This window comes from Microcebus murinus, chromosome 2 (genome assembly GCF_040939455.1).
Source record: "Microcebus murinus isolate Inina chromosome 2, M.murinus_Inina_mat1.0, whole genome shotgun sequence".
Lineage (NCBI taxonomy): Eukaryota > Metazoa > Chordata > Mammalia > Primates > Cheirogaleidae > Microcebus > Microcebus murinus.
The window spans coordinates 116,847,312-116,861,841 of record NC_134105.1 but is presented as its reverse complement, the minus strand read 5'-3'; the positions used below and the strand labels follow the sequence as shown (position 1 = coordinate 116,861,841).

The 14,530-nt window shown below is 43.2% G+C and overlaps 1 protein-coding gene across 1 annotated transcript; it reads left to right on the top strand.

The window, feature by feature from the left end:
- The first annotated feature begins 2,482 nt into the window (after positions 1-2,482).
- Positions 2,483-14,098, top strand: LOC142876317 (uncharacterized). Its single transcript, XM_076010443.1, has 4 exons — positions 2,483-2,830; positions 3,591-3,657; positions 10,296-10,996; positions 12,953-14,098. The coding sequence occupies exons 1-4, from the start codon at positions 2,483-2,485 to the stop codon at positions 13,133-13,135; spliced, it is 1,299 nt and encodes a 432-aa protein (XP_075866558.1). The 3' UTR covers positions 13,136-14,098.
- The last annotated feature ends 432 nt before the right edge of the window (positions 14,099-14,530 follow it).

Below are 14,530 nucleotides of genomic sequence, written 5' to 3'. Positions count from 1 at the left end.
AGGGGAACATTTTTTAAAGATGTTTTTAAGGAAGCTAGTAGAGCAGAAGAGAAAAAGGAATAGGACAGTCTAAAAGGAGCTGAGGCATAGACCGATTGCTTTTCCAAGGGATTTTGAAGAGACTAGGCAAGAGGGTGGCACTTGTGAAAAAGGAACATGAGAAGAGTGTCATGGAAAGAGAAGAAAACCTAAAAAAGCAGGTAGAAAAAAAGTAGTTAAAAAAAGGAGCACTAAGAAGGAATGACATTGACAGCTAAGGAACATGAAAACAGCAGAAACAATAAAGTAGCAAGTGTGATTACAGATCACAGATAGTATTGCTTTATTTGATTTATTCAGTAGCTCTGTGATCACTGTGAGAGAGACATTATTCTTCCCGTTTCATAGATAGGGAAACTAGGGCACAGAGACTTGCCTAATAACATAGCTGGTTGTTGAGGTGCTCTGATTTATAATCTAAGAATTTTTCCACCTAGGAAAGGGGAAGATAAGGTCAAAAATCAAAGATAAGAATGAAGAGCAAGTGGTGCTCAATAAATGCTTGTTGAATTAATAGGAAATGGATATAGAACAGAGACTGGAGATTACAAATTTCAATTTCAATGGAGAGTATTTTTCTGGGCTCCCTAAGCAATTCTGAGACATTGGCTCCTCACACCCATCAATATTATTGTGATGTGATGTAACTAAGTGGAAAAGAATCACTATTCTTAGTTTATGAATTAAGAGATTAATTCACAGTAAGTCAATTACTGTGTAGAGTACAGTATCAGTCTGGGTGGAGGCAGGAAACAGAAGGCACACTCACAGAGTGAAGAGTGTTCAATGCAGGGACTATTGACAGAGGTGAAGAGATGGAGAACAACCCAGAGCCTGCCCACAGTGGGACGAGACCTCCTCACCTAGGCCCCAGGGGTGAGGATGGGGAACACAGACCCCCGGGCGCACGGCAGCCACCAGGGAGGGCTGCTCCACGGCTGCTTGATAGGAGTTGAGTCTCTGATAGAGGAATGCAGCCATGGTGGACATGAGCAAGGACAAGAATAAAGGGATGAGAAGAGAGACTAGACTACTTCTACAAAAAGTAAAAAAAGGAGGAAAAAGCATTCTTCTAAAGATGGGGGAATTTAGGAAATAGAGGTATATATAGTTTATCTTTTCCAGTTGTGTCCATTCAATCTGCAACAGTGTGACGAGCCTACTACATGGCAGGCATTCACAAACCTTGCAGTTAAAGTGACAATACCCAAAACCCCTGCCCTAAATAAATCCCAGCCTACTGGGTGACACATACAACTGAACAACAACAACAACAAACAAAATAATGTTATAAAAAAGGTATATACACAATTCCATGGTGCAAAGATAGCAAGCTCTACTCTTGGGAGGATTGGAGAGGGTTTGCAAATGAGGATACCTGAGCTGCATTTTAAAATAGCAGTTTCCCAAGTAGACCAGGGAAAGGAAGGCATTTCAAGTAAAGGGATGGCTTGGGCATAAGGGCCTGATGACTGTGGGAACTACAATAATTCAGCAAGGCTTGAGTTTGGGGTGGGGAACAGTATTATGCTAAAGACCATTCACTTCATTCTAAAGGGCCATTGGAGATTTTAAAGCAAGAAAACGATGTGATTAGGTTTCTGTATTAGAAAGACCAGTACGGAAGTATCATTTCCAATTTAAGGACTGGAAGGGATTGGGAAGGTGAGAACAGCCAAGCATAAATTTATTTTCACTAAATTTCTATCTTTTTGTCAGTCACATGTTCATGCTTGTTGTATTTGCCTCATTAAAACAAAAAGGCCACTGTAATCTGAGGTAAGAAGAAGGAAAGGCCAGCGTGAGAGGCGGGACGCACGTTCGACTGGTGTCACGGGCTGACACGTGGGAGCAGCAGTGCAGGTGAAGACGCTCTCTGCTCGGGCACTGGCCTGCGCGGGACCTTGGCCACCGGGCCACATTCAGGGGACCTCCCTTCTGCTTTCCTTCCGGATGGGGCCCGCTCACTGCCACAGCACTAAGGAAAGAGAGGGAAGGGAAGGGAGCTTCAACCCCTACCCAGTGCAACAGTGAGAAACAGAGCAGGGAGCTTGAGAGGCAAACCAGAACCTTCCGCTTCTCTCCATTATTCCTGACAACAGATGGAGAAGAGGCAAACCCTCACCTCCTGTGGTTGCCGCCGATACTCAACTGGGAATCTCACTCTCAGTAGCTGCAGATCTCCCTGATCACTCATCTTAACTTAACTTGACACTGCGTTCCATAGCCTTTCATGAGAAAAGTCTTGGGAGGCTGTAAACCTGTGTGGCTGGGAAAAGAATGTACAGCATGAAATTGGGGACAGAGAGGAGCTACGGATTGCCAACTTTCACAGCTTGTCCGCTTGTGGAGACCGTGCTGCAGAGTGCTCTTGAAATCATCTGGGTGGGCCTTGTTTCTAAGGAAATAAAGAGGCCCCGGAACCTCCCCAGCGAGTGAAAGAATGATTTCCAGATACTCCAGTGGAGTGGCCTCCTGGCTGCCTGAGCTGGACGTGCTTGGCAGTCTTTCCATCTGGCTGGCCAGTGTCCTGAGGTTAGTGAAGCAGAAGGCAAAGCTTAGGGGAGCTAAAAGACATGTGCACGTGCCAGTATTTTTGACAAATGCTCAGTTAATTGTTTTCTATGACTCTTCTCCTGAGAAACGCACTGTGCGCACCAGGCACCAAGAACTGCCCCCTCCCATCACTCCAGATCCCAAGGGAAACTCCATAATTACACGTATTTGGGCCAAGCATCTCCCCCACAGGAAATGGACAGATCAGCCCCTGGAGATGAAAGAACGAGGCAGGGCATGGGAAAGCAGAGAAATATCCTGAGTGAGAAACAAGGAAAATCCACACAAGTAAAGCCGGGGAGTTTATATATTTAACACCAATCAAAGAAATTCAGAATTTCTTATAAAGATACTAAGGAAATGGTGGTCAGAAAAGGCCTGGGTAAGTTGATGAGAGATCTTTATTGTTTTATATCTGGTAAATAATTTAGTATTTGGAACCCTCAACATTCCAGGATGGAGTTCAATTTTGGATTAGTTCCTGGAAATAGTGGCATATATGGTAGGTTCCAAAACAGAGTATGCATATATAGAAATGAAACAGGGGTCTAAACTCTAAAATCCATGACCTTCTTGAATGTTTTCTTCCAGATATAGCCCTTTTACAATTTTGCCTTTTTTTTTTTTTGGCCTAGTTATATTTAGTTCCTGCCATTTATTCATCAAATCTTTGCAGTTGTGCAGTGTGTAGGATGCTTTCATATTCTACTCTTATTGAGTTAGAAAGGCTTAGAAGATGCAGCCTTCTGCACGAATGCTAATAGCATCAGAATCTGCGACGCAGCAGTGTTGCTTAGCCTAGCAGCAGAGTGGAAGGGTAAAGAGCCCTCGGTCTGCTAATGACACTGTTGTAGACATGGTTTCAGTGGAAGATAATTCACTTTCAATTCACGGGCTTTTTGTCAAAGGTTTTGAATCAAGAAATTTATGCACCAGATATAAAATGTAACCTCTCTATGTATTTTTAATGTAATTATTGATTGTTTCCTCTAAAGGTTGATTTTACAAATGATGACAACAGTAAAATGCTAAATCAGTTTCCCAAAAAGATCTATAATCCAAGTAAGTTCCAATAAGAAAACTGAGGTGCTGAGTCACTGAGCTAAGGATTAGTTATCCATTCTCTTGGGAATCCAAAGTTTCCAAAGAGAATGGAAACTGCCTTGAATAAAAAGTTGGATTTAAAAGGCATTGAAATCATAAAGGTGAGAAAGATAAGTGGTTGGTAAATGGATTACAAACGGCTAGAGAAATCTGTTAAATAAATTCCAGTAAAATGTTAACTGAGAGACTAAGAATGTAAGAGAAGAAAATATCAACAACAACAGAAAAAAATTTAAAAAAAATCTGGTTGAACAGGAAATTTGTCATCAGGGAATAAATGAGTCAGGGACAAGAAGCAGAAGAAGCAGTATTGGTAAATTCAATTTTAAACATTTGACCAAGACATTCGGTGTAAGAGGTGGAATAAAATGAAAGAAAGCCAAGACAAGTCAGAAAGAAAGGGCAACAAAGGAAAGAGATTGGACTGATTTTTCCTTTACCAAAACATTGTAAAAATAAAGAACTTATCTTAAACAATCACAGCCAGGTCTGTCTGAGATAGAAAGACTGACTAGAAAAGCTTATTAGATTAAAAAAAAATCCCATCAGAGCTCTAAAATTAATTCAAAACTATTTGCAGATAGAGTGTACTTTAAAAAGTAGTAGTAAAACATTCTGGTATGCTTTGTTGGAAAAATGTTAAATAACCCTCAATGAAGCCTCTTTCAGACATGTGTCATGGGTTTTTTTGTTTTTGTTTTTGCTGAATTCTTCCATGTTAACAAACTAAGTTGCTCTTCATTTCATTCTTTTGGCCACAGGACAGATGAAATTCACCAAAGTCTCTACCACAGACATTCTCAGATGGTGCTAATAAAAAGAAGAAACCCAAACCAGAATTGGTGGTCCACATTGTGAGTTGCTAAATATCATCATAAAGCAATAATTATCCTACAGCATGCTTGGTGGCTCAACATTCTGAAATGTAAATGTCAAGGGCAGATAGTCTCAACCATGTTGCTAATGGGAGCTCATGGTTTATGTTGGGTGGTCTTGTGCTCTGCCTGGTGGTCTTGTTTCTGCTTACTATGACAGCACTGATGGTTTCATATAGTCCCTGATCCAACACTGTATCCACTTGCCTCCCTTTAGTAATGCACGACAAGTCATAAAAGACAGACTACCCAGAAATGACACTGCAGTATTCCAGACATTTTCTCTCTTGGTGGTGACAGTTCCAAATCAAGCTGGCTCAGTGATTAAGTCAAAGCATTTTTCTAAGTGGTGGTTTAAAACACAGCCTTAGATCTGGAAAAATCAAACTGGGCTCTTTTTGCCTCCTCCGTTGTAGCTTGTAATAAATATTCAACTGCTGGACCGTAGCTAGCAGTTTATGATAGATGACGCAGAATAGAGTCCAACTATTTCTTTCCCAGATGTAAAGAACTCATCTTTTGATTACAGAGACTTCCCTACCTTTTAATAAGCATAGGCAGATCATTTTACAGACTTCTTTTTTGCCATTCATTCAGGATTTATTTCCCCAATTCCCACAAAGAGTAGCAAGGGAAGGTTCTTAGCTGTGTAGAATATCAAAAAATATAATCTATGTTTAGAGGATCAAAGTGTCACATACCCCGAAATTAATCCAGACAGCTATCCCAGTTGTAACTCTGAAGAGTATATCAGAACATTCTTCAGCAGAATGAATTCAGAACATTCTTCATAGCAGTACTATGATTCTGTACTTATAGTATAATCAGATCAAGAATTTAATCTCAATAGACTTTTGGGGGCCATCAATTGGATGGGGCTTGGGGAATTCATTGCTGCTTCCCATAAGCCACCAGTCCCACAGTAATCTCCCTGCAAACTCTTTCTGCATTCACTGACCCTACTATTCACTGGCCATTTTACTGCTTTTGGCCTTTTATTGTGTTTAAATTTTCATAGTTATTCTTTTGTTTAGCAAATATAAATGAAGTCCCTACTAAGCCTTTTAAAGAGCTAGAGAAAGCTTCTAAAAAGAGTGATACTTGAGCTGGCCACTCTAGATGCTTCTATTACATTCTTGAGAAATACTTTATACAGAAGCCGCCATGCTATATTGTAATCATTTGCTTCATTGTCAGTTTCTCCTCCTTTATTGTAAGTTCACTAAAAGCAGATACTGGACATATTAATCTTCCTATACCCAGTGCCTAGTACTCTGCCTGGTTCACAGCAAATGGTCAATACATCCTTTAATGAGTATATTAAACTTGGCCCCATTGGAGGGGAGGTAGTGATTACAAAGATGAATAAGATTTAGGCCCACCCCTCAAGGTCTTTCTAATTTAGCATAAGGCTGGTTACAGAGTAGATGCTCAATAAATGCTGGTTGGTTAATTCTCAGACAGTTACTTCTCTTCGAGTGGAAAGACAAGGCAACCAAAATGAATATATACCAGCAAAGACAGTTACTGTTTTATTTTGAAATATCAATAGCTTTCCTCCTCTCACTCAGTAATCCAAGTACTCATGAACAGAAGGGATCAGAGCATAATAATTGCTGATTATACCAAGCATAATATCTGAAACCCAAACTCTGACACATGGTCTTATACCAGGAGAGGACACTTGAAAGTAGAACCATCCTGTATCCTTCAAGATATTGGGTTTTTAGTACTTCTAGTCTCTAAAAAAGAGTAGAATGATATGGCTTATTCCTTAATAACTGCCAATAGGACCTTGACAATTATGTGAGAAAATAAATATAAAAACACTTTGAAAACTGTGTAACTCAGTCATGATTTACAAAATGCAAAGATAAGACCTACAGACAGAACCTGTATTTCTACATTAAAATATATGAACCAATTTAATGAATATACACATGAGAAAATAATGATTTGAGCCCTTTCCTAATTCACTTGCACTCTTTTTTATTGGGTAGCTTAAAGCATAAGATCTATTGTGAAGTCTAGCCCAAAAAGGGCCAGAAAAGGAAAGAAAGCAGATGCCAAAAGAGTAGAATATTATAAGAGGAAAGGAGTTAGTATAGAGTTACATAGCCAAACAGATAAAACTAGAAATTTATTCATCTATTCAACAGACTTCTGAGTGTCTCTGAGGTGCCAGGCATGCAGCTAAGAACTGTGGAGCACATCAAGATGCATAAAATTCAGTCTGCTGAAGGAGAGCTTATAGTCTGGGGTGGAAAGAGACAGGGGAAAAATATGGCAAGTACATGTACAAATATATTAGAAGGTAGAAATGATCACTGCTGGAAGAGAAGCTGAGAAAAAGTGCTATGGGAGTTTAGAGTAAGGAAATATCTATTCGTTGAAGGATGCTTCAGGGGAATTTTATAGAGGAGATGATATTTAAGCTCAGTCTGAGATGGAAGGAATTAAAGAGGTAGAAATTGGGTAAAGAACACTCCAGATGGAATTAACACTATGAGAAAGGCATGGATGTAGGAAATTTCCTAGATATGTGTAAGGAGCCTCAGGTGCTCCATTTTCTCTGAAGTTTAAGTTATACATGAGGACATAGTGAGAAATGAGGCTTAAAAGGTAGACTGTGGCTAGATTATAGACAGCCTAGGATATTAAAGCAAGAAATCTGGACTTTGTTCAGCAGTCTTTGGGAGCTACCTTGACCCTAAACCTAACCCTAACCCCAACCCTAACCCTAACCTTTGAGTAGCTCTGAAAGACTGGGATTAGAGCTATTTTTCAGAACCTTAATCTAGAAACAATGCAAAGAGTAAGCTAGGTGGAGAAGATGAGGAGTAGGAGATAAATTCGGATGTCATTATAAAGACACATATAAAACTTAAAAAGCATCTTCAAGAAGAAGGTGATTTCTAGAATGTTGTGATACTTTCCATAGTCCACTCAAGCTGCTATAATAAAATACCATAAACTTAGTGGCTTATAAACAACAGAAATGTATTTCTCACAGGTTGGGAGCTGAACAGTCCAAGATCAAGGTGTATGGTAAGGCCTGCTTCCTGGTTCTTAGGTTGTGCCTTCTCGCTGTGTCCTCATGTGGTGGAAGGGGTAAGGCAGCTCTCTAAAGCCTCTTTTATAAGAGCACTGATCCCATTTATGAGGGCACAGCCTAATCACTTCCCAATTAGACCAGCATCCTAATACCACCACATTGGGAGTTAGGGTTTCAACATATGAATTTTAAGGGGACACAAATATCCAGCCCATAACAATACTATTAAATGTGATCAATACCACTGCCTCGTTACGTCGCTGCAGCAATGAGTCAGGAAAGACTGGAACAGGAAGCTAGCACGAATTGAGACTAAGGTGGGTGGAGAATGACACCTGCAGGAGTTTAGTGTTGGGTGTGAACAAACAGAAGCACGATGACCAGTGGCTTGCATGCTTAAGTCCCATACAGGGTCTCATGACAGAACTAGGAGGATGTGAGTAGAGAAAAATGTAAGAGAACGTGAGATAGACTTCAGGTCTATGGTCCCTTCCAATGAGGGTTACTCTGACAAGAGACTTCAGGCAAATGTGGCCTTGTAGCTCAACTTTTCCTAGATAGTTCTGCCTATTAGGTGGTCTTTCCAGGTCATAAAGAGCCTATGAGAGTCTTTCTTGATCTACAAGTCAGTAACACGGATCACAGTAACTGAATATCCTCCTGATGATGTGGGAACTCAGCATGAGGGACTCCCTTTTCTACAGATCCTTCTTCTCAAACCATTCCTTCATTTATTCAGCCTGTATTTATTAAACAACTAGTATTTGCCAGGATCTAGTCTAAGTGCTTGAAATACCTTTGTGAACAGATTTAAAAAATACTGCCCTCCTGGAGCTTACATTGTAGTAGATAAAAACAAATAAAAGTATTAAACATAATAATTAAGCAAATTACATAGTATATTAGAAGGTAAGTTCTATTAAATACATAAATAGATAAAATAAAACAGTCTGGGGGATCACCAAGGTGGAGGTGGGATTTGAGGCAATTTATAATTTTAAAAAGCTGATCAGAGCAGGCCTGGTTGAAAAGATGTAATTTGAGCAAAGGCTTGAAGGAGAGGAGGGAGTTATCCATGTGGGTATTTGAGAAAAGAATGCCTCAGATGAAACCGCTAGTTCAAAGGCCTCAAGGCAGGAATGTTCTTGCTGTGTTCTAGAAAAATGAGACCAACGTGACTGGAGTAGTAAGTTGGGGGAGAATACTAGAAGATGAGGTCAAAATATATAAGAGATCATGAAGGGTCTTTAAAAGGCCACTGAGAAGATTTTTGTTTTTTCAGTGAGTGTTTTGTGGAGTTGGAGGATTCTGGGTCAAAGGTTAATATGATTTGACTTGAACTTAAAAGCATCACTCTGGTTGTTGTGCTGACAATAGACTTTAAGGAGTCAAACGTAAAATCAGGAAGACGATTTTGGAGGCAATTACAATTGCTACAGCAATCCAAGTGAGGGGAGGTCATGTCTTGGCTCAAATTAGTAGTAACAGAGGTAGTGAATAGTAGTCTGATTCTAAATACATTTTGATAGTGGAGCCAACAGGATTTCATGGTGAGTAAGATATGGAATACGAGAGAGGATAACTCAATATTGTTGGCCCAAGAACCCAGAAAGAGCTGCTGAAAATGGAGGTGGAGAAAATTACAAATGGGGCAGGTTTGGGGAAAGTGATCAGGAACCCAATTTTGCACATATTCTGTGCACATGGAGATGATACACAAGACATTTGAAATTTTTGGAGAGAAGGCTAAAGATATAAATTTTGGAGTCTAGCATATTGATGGGTGTGGGGCGCGGTGTCAACGCCATTACAAGTTGGCGCCTGTTTTCGGCTTTGCCTAGAGCAGCTAACAAGTTCAGCGCACGCGCAATTGTCGGTTGCCCTGTGGCGCGAGAATGCAAACGAAGGGTCCTGCTATGGACTAATGCTTTGGTGGCTCGACAGCTGAGCGGCCTATCGCAGCTTAGGGGTTGTGCTTCTGGGGTATATAGCGGCCTGCGTGCTGCCGGGCTGGGTCTTCCGCATCATGTAAGTCTAAAAGGAACCCCATTAAAGCACTGTCAGAAGAACTCCTGTTGCCGCGTCTTCCTTGCTGGCGAGGCGGGCGCGACAAGTGGTGCCGAAACCCGGGAACCGAAACAACTTTGAAGCACCAGCGGAGACGACCTCGACAGAGGTGAGTTCAGAACTGACGTGTGGGACGGCCAAAACTCCCCTGCTTCCAAAAAATGGGTAATATTCCGCTGCGGCGCTTTTTGTGGCCTATTAAGAACCTCTTAGCATCACAAGGAGTGCACTGTGAGGAAAGGACCCTCATAAAATTTTTGAAGGAGGTGGACCGTGTAGCTCCTTGGTTCCTCCACTCGGGTTCTTTGACTATTCCCTCTTGGGGGAAGTTAGGACGGGACCTTCGTAGTGTGGGGACTCTGAGGCCAGGCACTCTCCTTGTTCACAACCTAATTATGGAGTGCCTGCAGGATGAAAGCTCAGGCCCGCGCGTAGCAGCTAGCCAAAGAGCACTGAGTGACTTGCAAGAAGCAAGCTCAGAGAGAAGCAGTAAGGGAAGGACCGCGGTAAAAGGTGGAAAAAAGGAATATAGAGCTCAAAAAAGGAAAATGCAGGGAGGGAAAGCGCAGCTGATCTGCCTAATTGTGACCCCTTATCAGATTTTGACAATCTACATTTATCTGACACTGCTGACTCTGAGGCAGACTGCAAAAATAGCCCAGAGTCAGATGAGGAACTAGAAAAGAAAGAGGAACCAGTTTTTCAGGAAGCGGCAGATTGTGAGCGGTACCGCCCACCTCCGCATGCCCCGCCTTGGGAAGGGCTGGGTTTTTCTTGGGGGCTGCTCGCCGCTGGGGATCCTCTGCCCATACCCTGGAATACAGAGGAGCCAGTGTGGGTACCCCAGTGGCCCTTACCCTCTGAAAAGTTACTCGCGGCCCATAATCTAGTGCAAGAGCAGCTTACTCTTGGGCATCTTGAACCCTCTCAATCTCCTTGGAATACCCCTATTTTTGTGATTAAGAAAAGGTCTGGTAAATGGAGACTGTTGCATGACCTTAGAGCGATTAATGCCCAGATGCAGCTTATGGGGCCTGTTCAAAGAGGACTGCCCCTTCTCTCAGCTTTGCCTAAACATTGGAGTCTAATTATCTTGGACATCAAAGACTGTTTTTTCTCTATTCCCTTGCATCCACAAGATAAAAGCAGATTTGCATTCACGCTTCCTTCCATAAACCATGAGCAGCCTGATGCAAGATATCAATGGCAGGTTTTGCCTCAGGGCATGGCTAACAGTCCCACTATGTGCCAACTTTATGTGGCCTCAGCTATCCAGCCGGTTAGGCAGAAGTTTTCAAAGGTAAGAATTATACATTATATGGATGATATTCTCTTGTGTCATTGTGATGATAGCGTACTTCGCCAAGCTTATGCGTCCCTTCAGGCTCACCTAAAGGAAAAAGGCTTGCTGGTCGCTCCAGAAAAGGTGCAAGAGGGAGAAGTAGGCGCGTTTCTTGGTAGTAGCATTCTCCCTGACAAAATTGTGCCTCAAAGACTGTCCATCCGAAGAGATGCTTTGAGGACCTTAAACGATTTTCAAAAACTGCTAGGGGATATCAATTGGCTTCGACCTTTTTTATGTCTTACCACAGCAGAACTGAAGCCATTATTTCAGATTCTAGAGGGAGACTCACACATCACGTCTCCTAGAACTTTGACTCCTGAGGCCCTAAAGGCTCTTCATAAGGTAGAAGAAGCCATTCAAAAGGCGCAACTAGTGCGCATTCAACACCATGATCCTTTCTCCCTCTGTGTACTCCCTTCTCCCACGCTCCCTACGGCAGTGCTTTGGCAGGATGGTCCCCTTTTATGGGTGCATCCTCAAGCCTCTCCAGGAAAGGTGATTGGCCATTATCCTACCTGTGTGGCCGAGATAGCTTTAAAGGGTATTAGTTTGGCTGTGTCCCATTTTGGGCGTCACCCTGATAGCCTGATTTGTCCATATACTGCCAATCAGGTGAACACCTTATGTGCCACTCTTGATGCATGGGCCATATTGAGATGCACCTTCCCAGGGAGCATTGACAACCATTATCCCAAACATGCCTTGTTGCAGTTTGCAATGAGGAACGAGCTTATTTTCCCAAGAGTAACTTCACTGTTACCTTTGGTTGATGCCTTGGATGTGTATACCGATGGCTCTAAGACAGGTATTGGGAGCTATGTCATTCAGGACAAGGTGTATACAAAACAGTTTAACTATTCTTCTCCTCAGCTAGTAGAGTGTGCCGTAGTCGGTCTGGTTCTCAGTACCATCACTGAACCTATCAACATCATCTCAGACTCCTTTTATGTGGTCAACGCAGTTAAACAGTTAGAGAACTCCTTTCACATTCTTGCCAAGAGTACTGTCTTTTCTGTATTTACAGAAATTAGGAATACTATTCAAAATAGGAAAAACCCATTTTCCATTCAGCATATCAGAGCTCATTCCTTGTTACCTGGACCTATGGCTGCGGGAAATGCTATGGCAGATCGCGCCACTCGCGCCCTCTGGGTGTCTGATGGCCACACCGCCGCCATAGACTTTCATAAACTTTATCATGTGCCAGCTGAAACCTTACGACTTAAGTTCAATATCACACGTGCAGATGCTCGTGAGATTGTACTGCAATGTCCAAGTTGTGCTCCTTATCGCACTGTTGTTCATATGGGCGTGAATCCTAGGGGTTTGCATCCTCTACAACTGTGGCAAATGGATGTAACTCATGTCCCATCCTTTGGGAAGCTTCAGTATGTTCACGTGTCTGTTGACACGTGCTCAGGCGTCCTTCATGCCACGCCTCTGGCTGGAGAAAAGGCAAGTTACGTTATCATTCACTGCCTAGAAGCTTGGGCAGCCTGGGGCAAGCCCCGGGTTATTAAGACAGATAATGGCCCGGCTTATACCTCAAAATCTTTTCAGCAGTTTTGCACTCGCTTGGGTGTGGAGCACCGTACCGGTCTTCCCTACAACCCTCAAGCGCAAGGCATCGTGGAACGTGCTCACGGCACGCTCAAAATGTACTTACAAAAACAAAAAGGGGGAGATGCCCTACAGCTAGGGCTATCACCCAAAGGACGCCTCTCCTTTGCTCTCTTTACTTTAAATTTTTTAAATTTAGATGTCAAGGGACGTTCGGCAGCAGACAGGCATGTCACGCCTGCTCCGCCACAGAAAGAATTAGTGAAGTGGAAAGATGTGTTGTCTAATCTATGGAAAGGCCCGGATCCAGTGTTAATGAGATCCAGGGGAGCTATTTGTATTTTTCCACAGGACCAGGACAATCCCATCTGGGTGCCCACGCGGCTGACCAGAACGGTGCAGCAGCCTCCAGAGCAGCATGGGGACCCAGTGGCTACTCCTCCTGACGACAGCATGGATGATCGCGAGGATGGCAGCGGAGCCACGCTGGAGGATCCTGTCAGTGCTTCCCCTGCCGATGCCTGTGACACATAACTCACCAATTTTCCCTCGCTTCTCTTCTACTAATGTTTCCCTGGGCACTGCGTACATGCCGTTGGACACGCAGAGTAGTAATCTGGAGGGAAATAGATCCTTCTCCTTGAAGGGGACTTTGTGTTTTGTGTGGGTTTAACGGAAGCTGCACAGACTTGGCCCCCCTGTCCATTGGTGGCTGGGGGTATGGCAAGGAATGCTAGTTTCGCATGGAATCTTAGCGACTCTTTTAAAGGTTCTGTGAGGGTGATTGCGGGAGGGCAAAACGTGACCTTTGCCCCTATACCTGTCTGGGTTTGGCCCCCGTTTATCTGGGTGGTATCCACGGAAAAACCCTCTGGTACACATGTGAACTGTTCCTCTAATACGTGCAATTATACATTGTGTTGGAATGCCATGTCTCACCCCTCTGCCATTGTTACTTGCTTGCCTAGATACATTCCTGTTTCTGTTGAAGCTCCTAGCTCTATGACTTTGTTTCGGTCTTGCAGCCACGGACCATGTGGTATTGGCACAGACATTTGCTGCGCTTGAACTGAGACAGTCTGCACAGGTGTGGTTGACCATGCTAAAAGGTTAGCCTAGTTTTGGGTTGCACCCGCTCCTACACCCAGGTATTTTAGCAGACATGGCCTTTGCACTCTGAGGGGTCTCTCCCATTGCACCAAATAAGGCATGTCTCCTATCCCACAGCCAGCCTTTGCACACCTCCGAGTTGTGCTCATTGCACGAGGATAGGTGGTTGCTGGTGAAAGTGAGGCTCTGCAACCTTGATCGCACGGTCGAAGGACGGTGCTGAACGGTTGCTCAGCTCTCATTAAATTAATAAAACAGGGGGAGATGTGGGGCGCGGTGTCAACGCCATTACAAGTTGGCGCCTGTTTCCGGCTTTGCCTAGAGCAGCTAACAAGTTCAGCGCACGCGCAATTGTCGGTTGCCCTGTGGCGCGAGAATGCAAACGAAGGGTCCTGCTATGGACTAATGCTTTGGTGGCTCGACAGCTGAGCGGCCTATCGCAGCTTAGGGGTTGTGCTTCTGGGGTATATAGCGGCCTGCGTGCTGCCGGGCTGGGTCTTCCGCATCATGTAAGTCTAAAGGGAACCCCATTAAAGCACTGTCAGAAGAACTCCTGTTGCCGCGTCTTCCTTGCTGGCGAGGCGGGCGCGACAGATGGGATTTAAAATTATGAGATGAATTAGTTCACCAAAGGAATAAATGTTGATAGAGGGGAGAACCTGGATAGTTATAGCATTAATAGTTCTGGAAGACAAGGAAGAACTAATAAAAGAGACTGAGTGTACCCAGGAAGGCAAAAAGAAAACCATTAGAGTATGGTGTTCTGGAAGCCAAGTGAGTAGAGGGTATCAAGAAGAAGGATAATTGACTGTGTCAAAC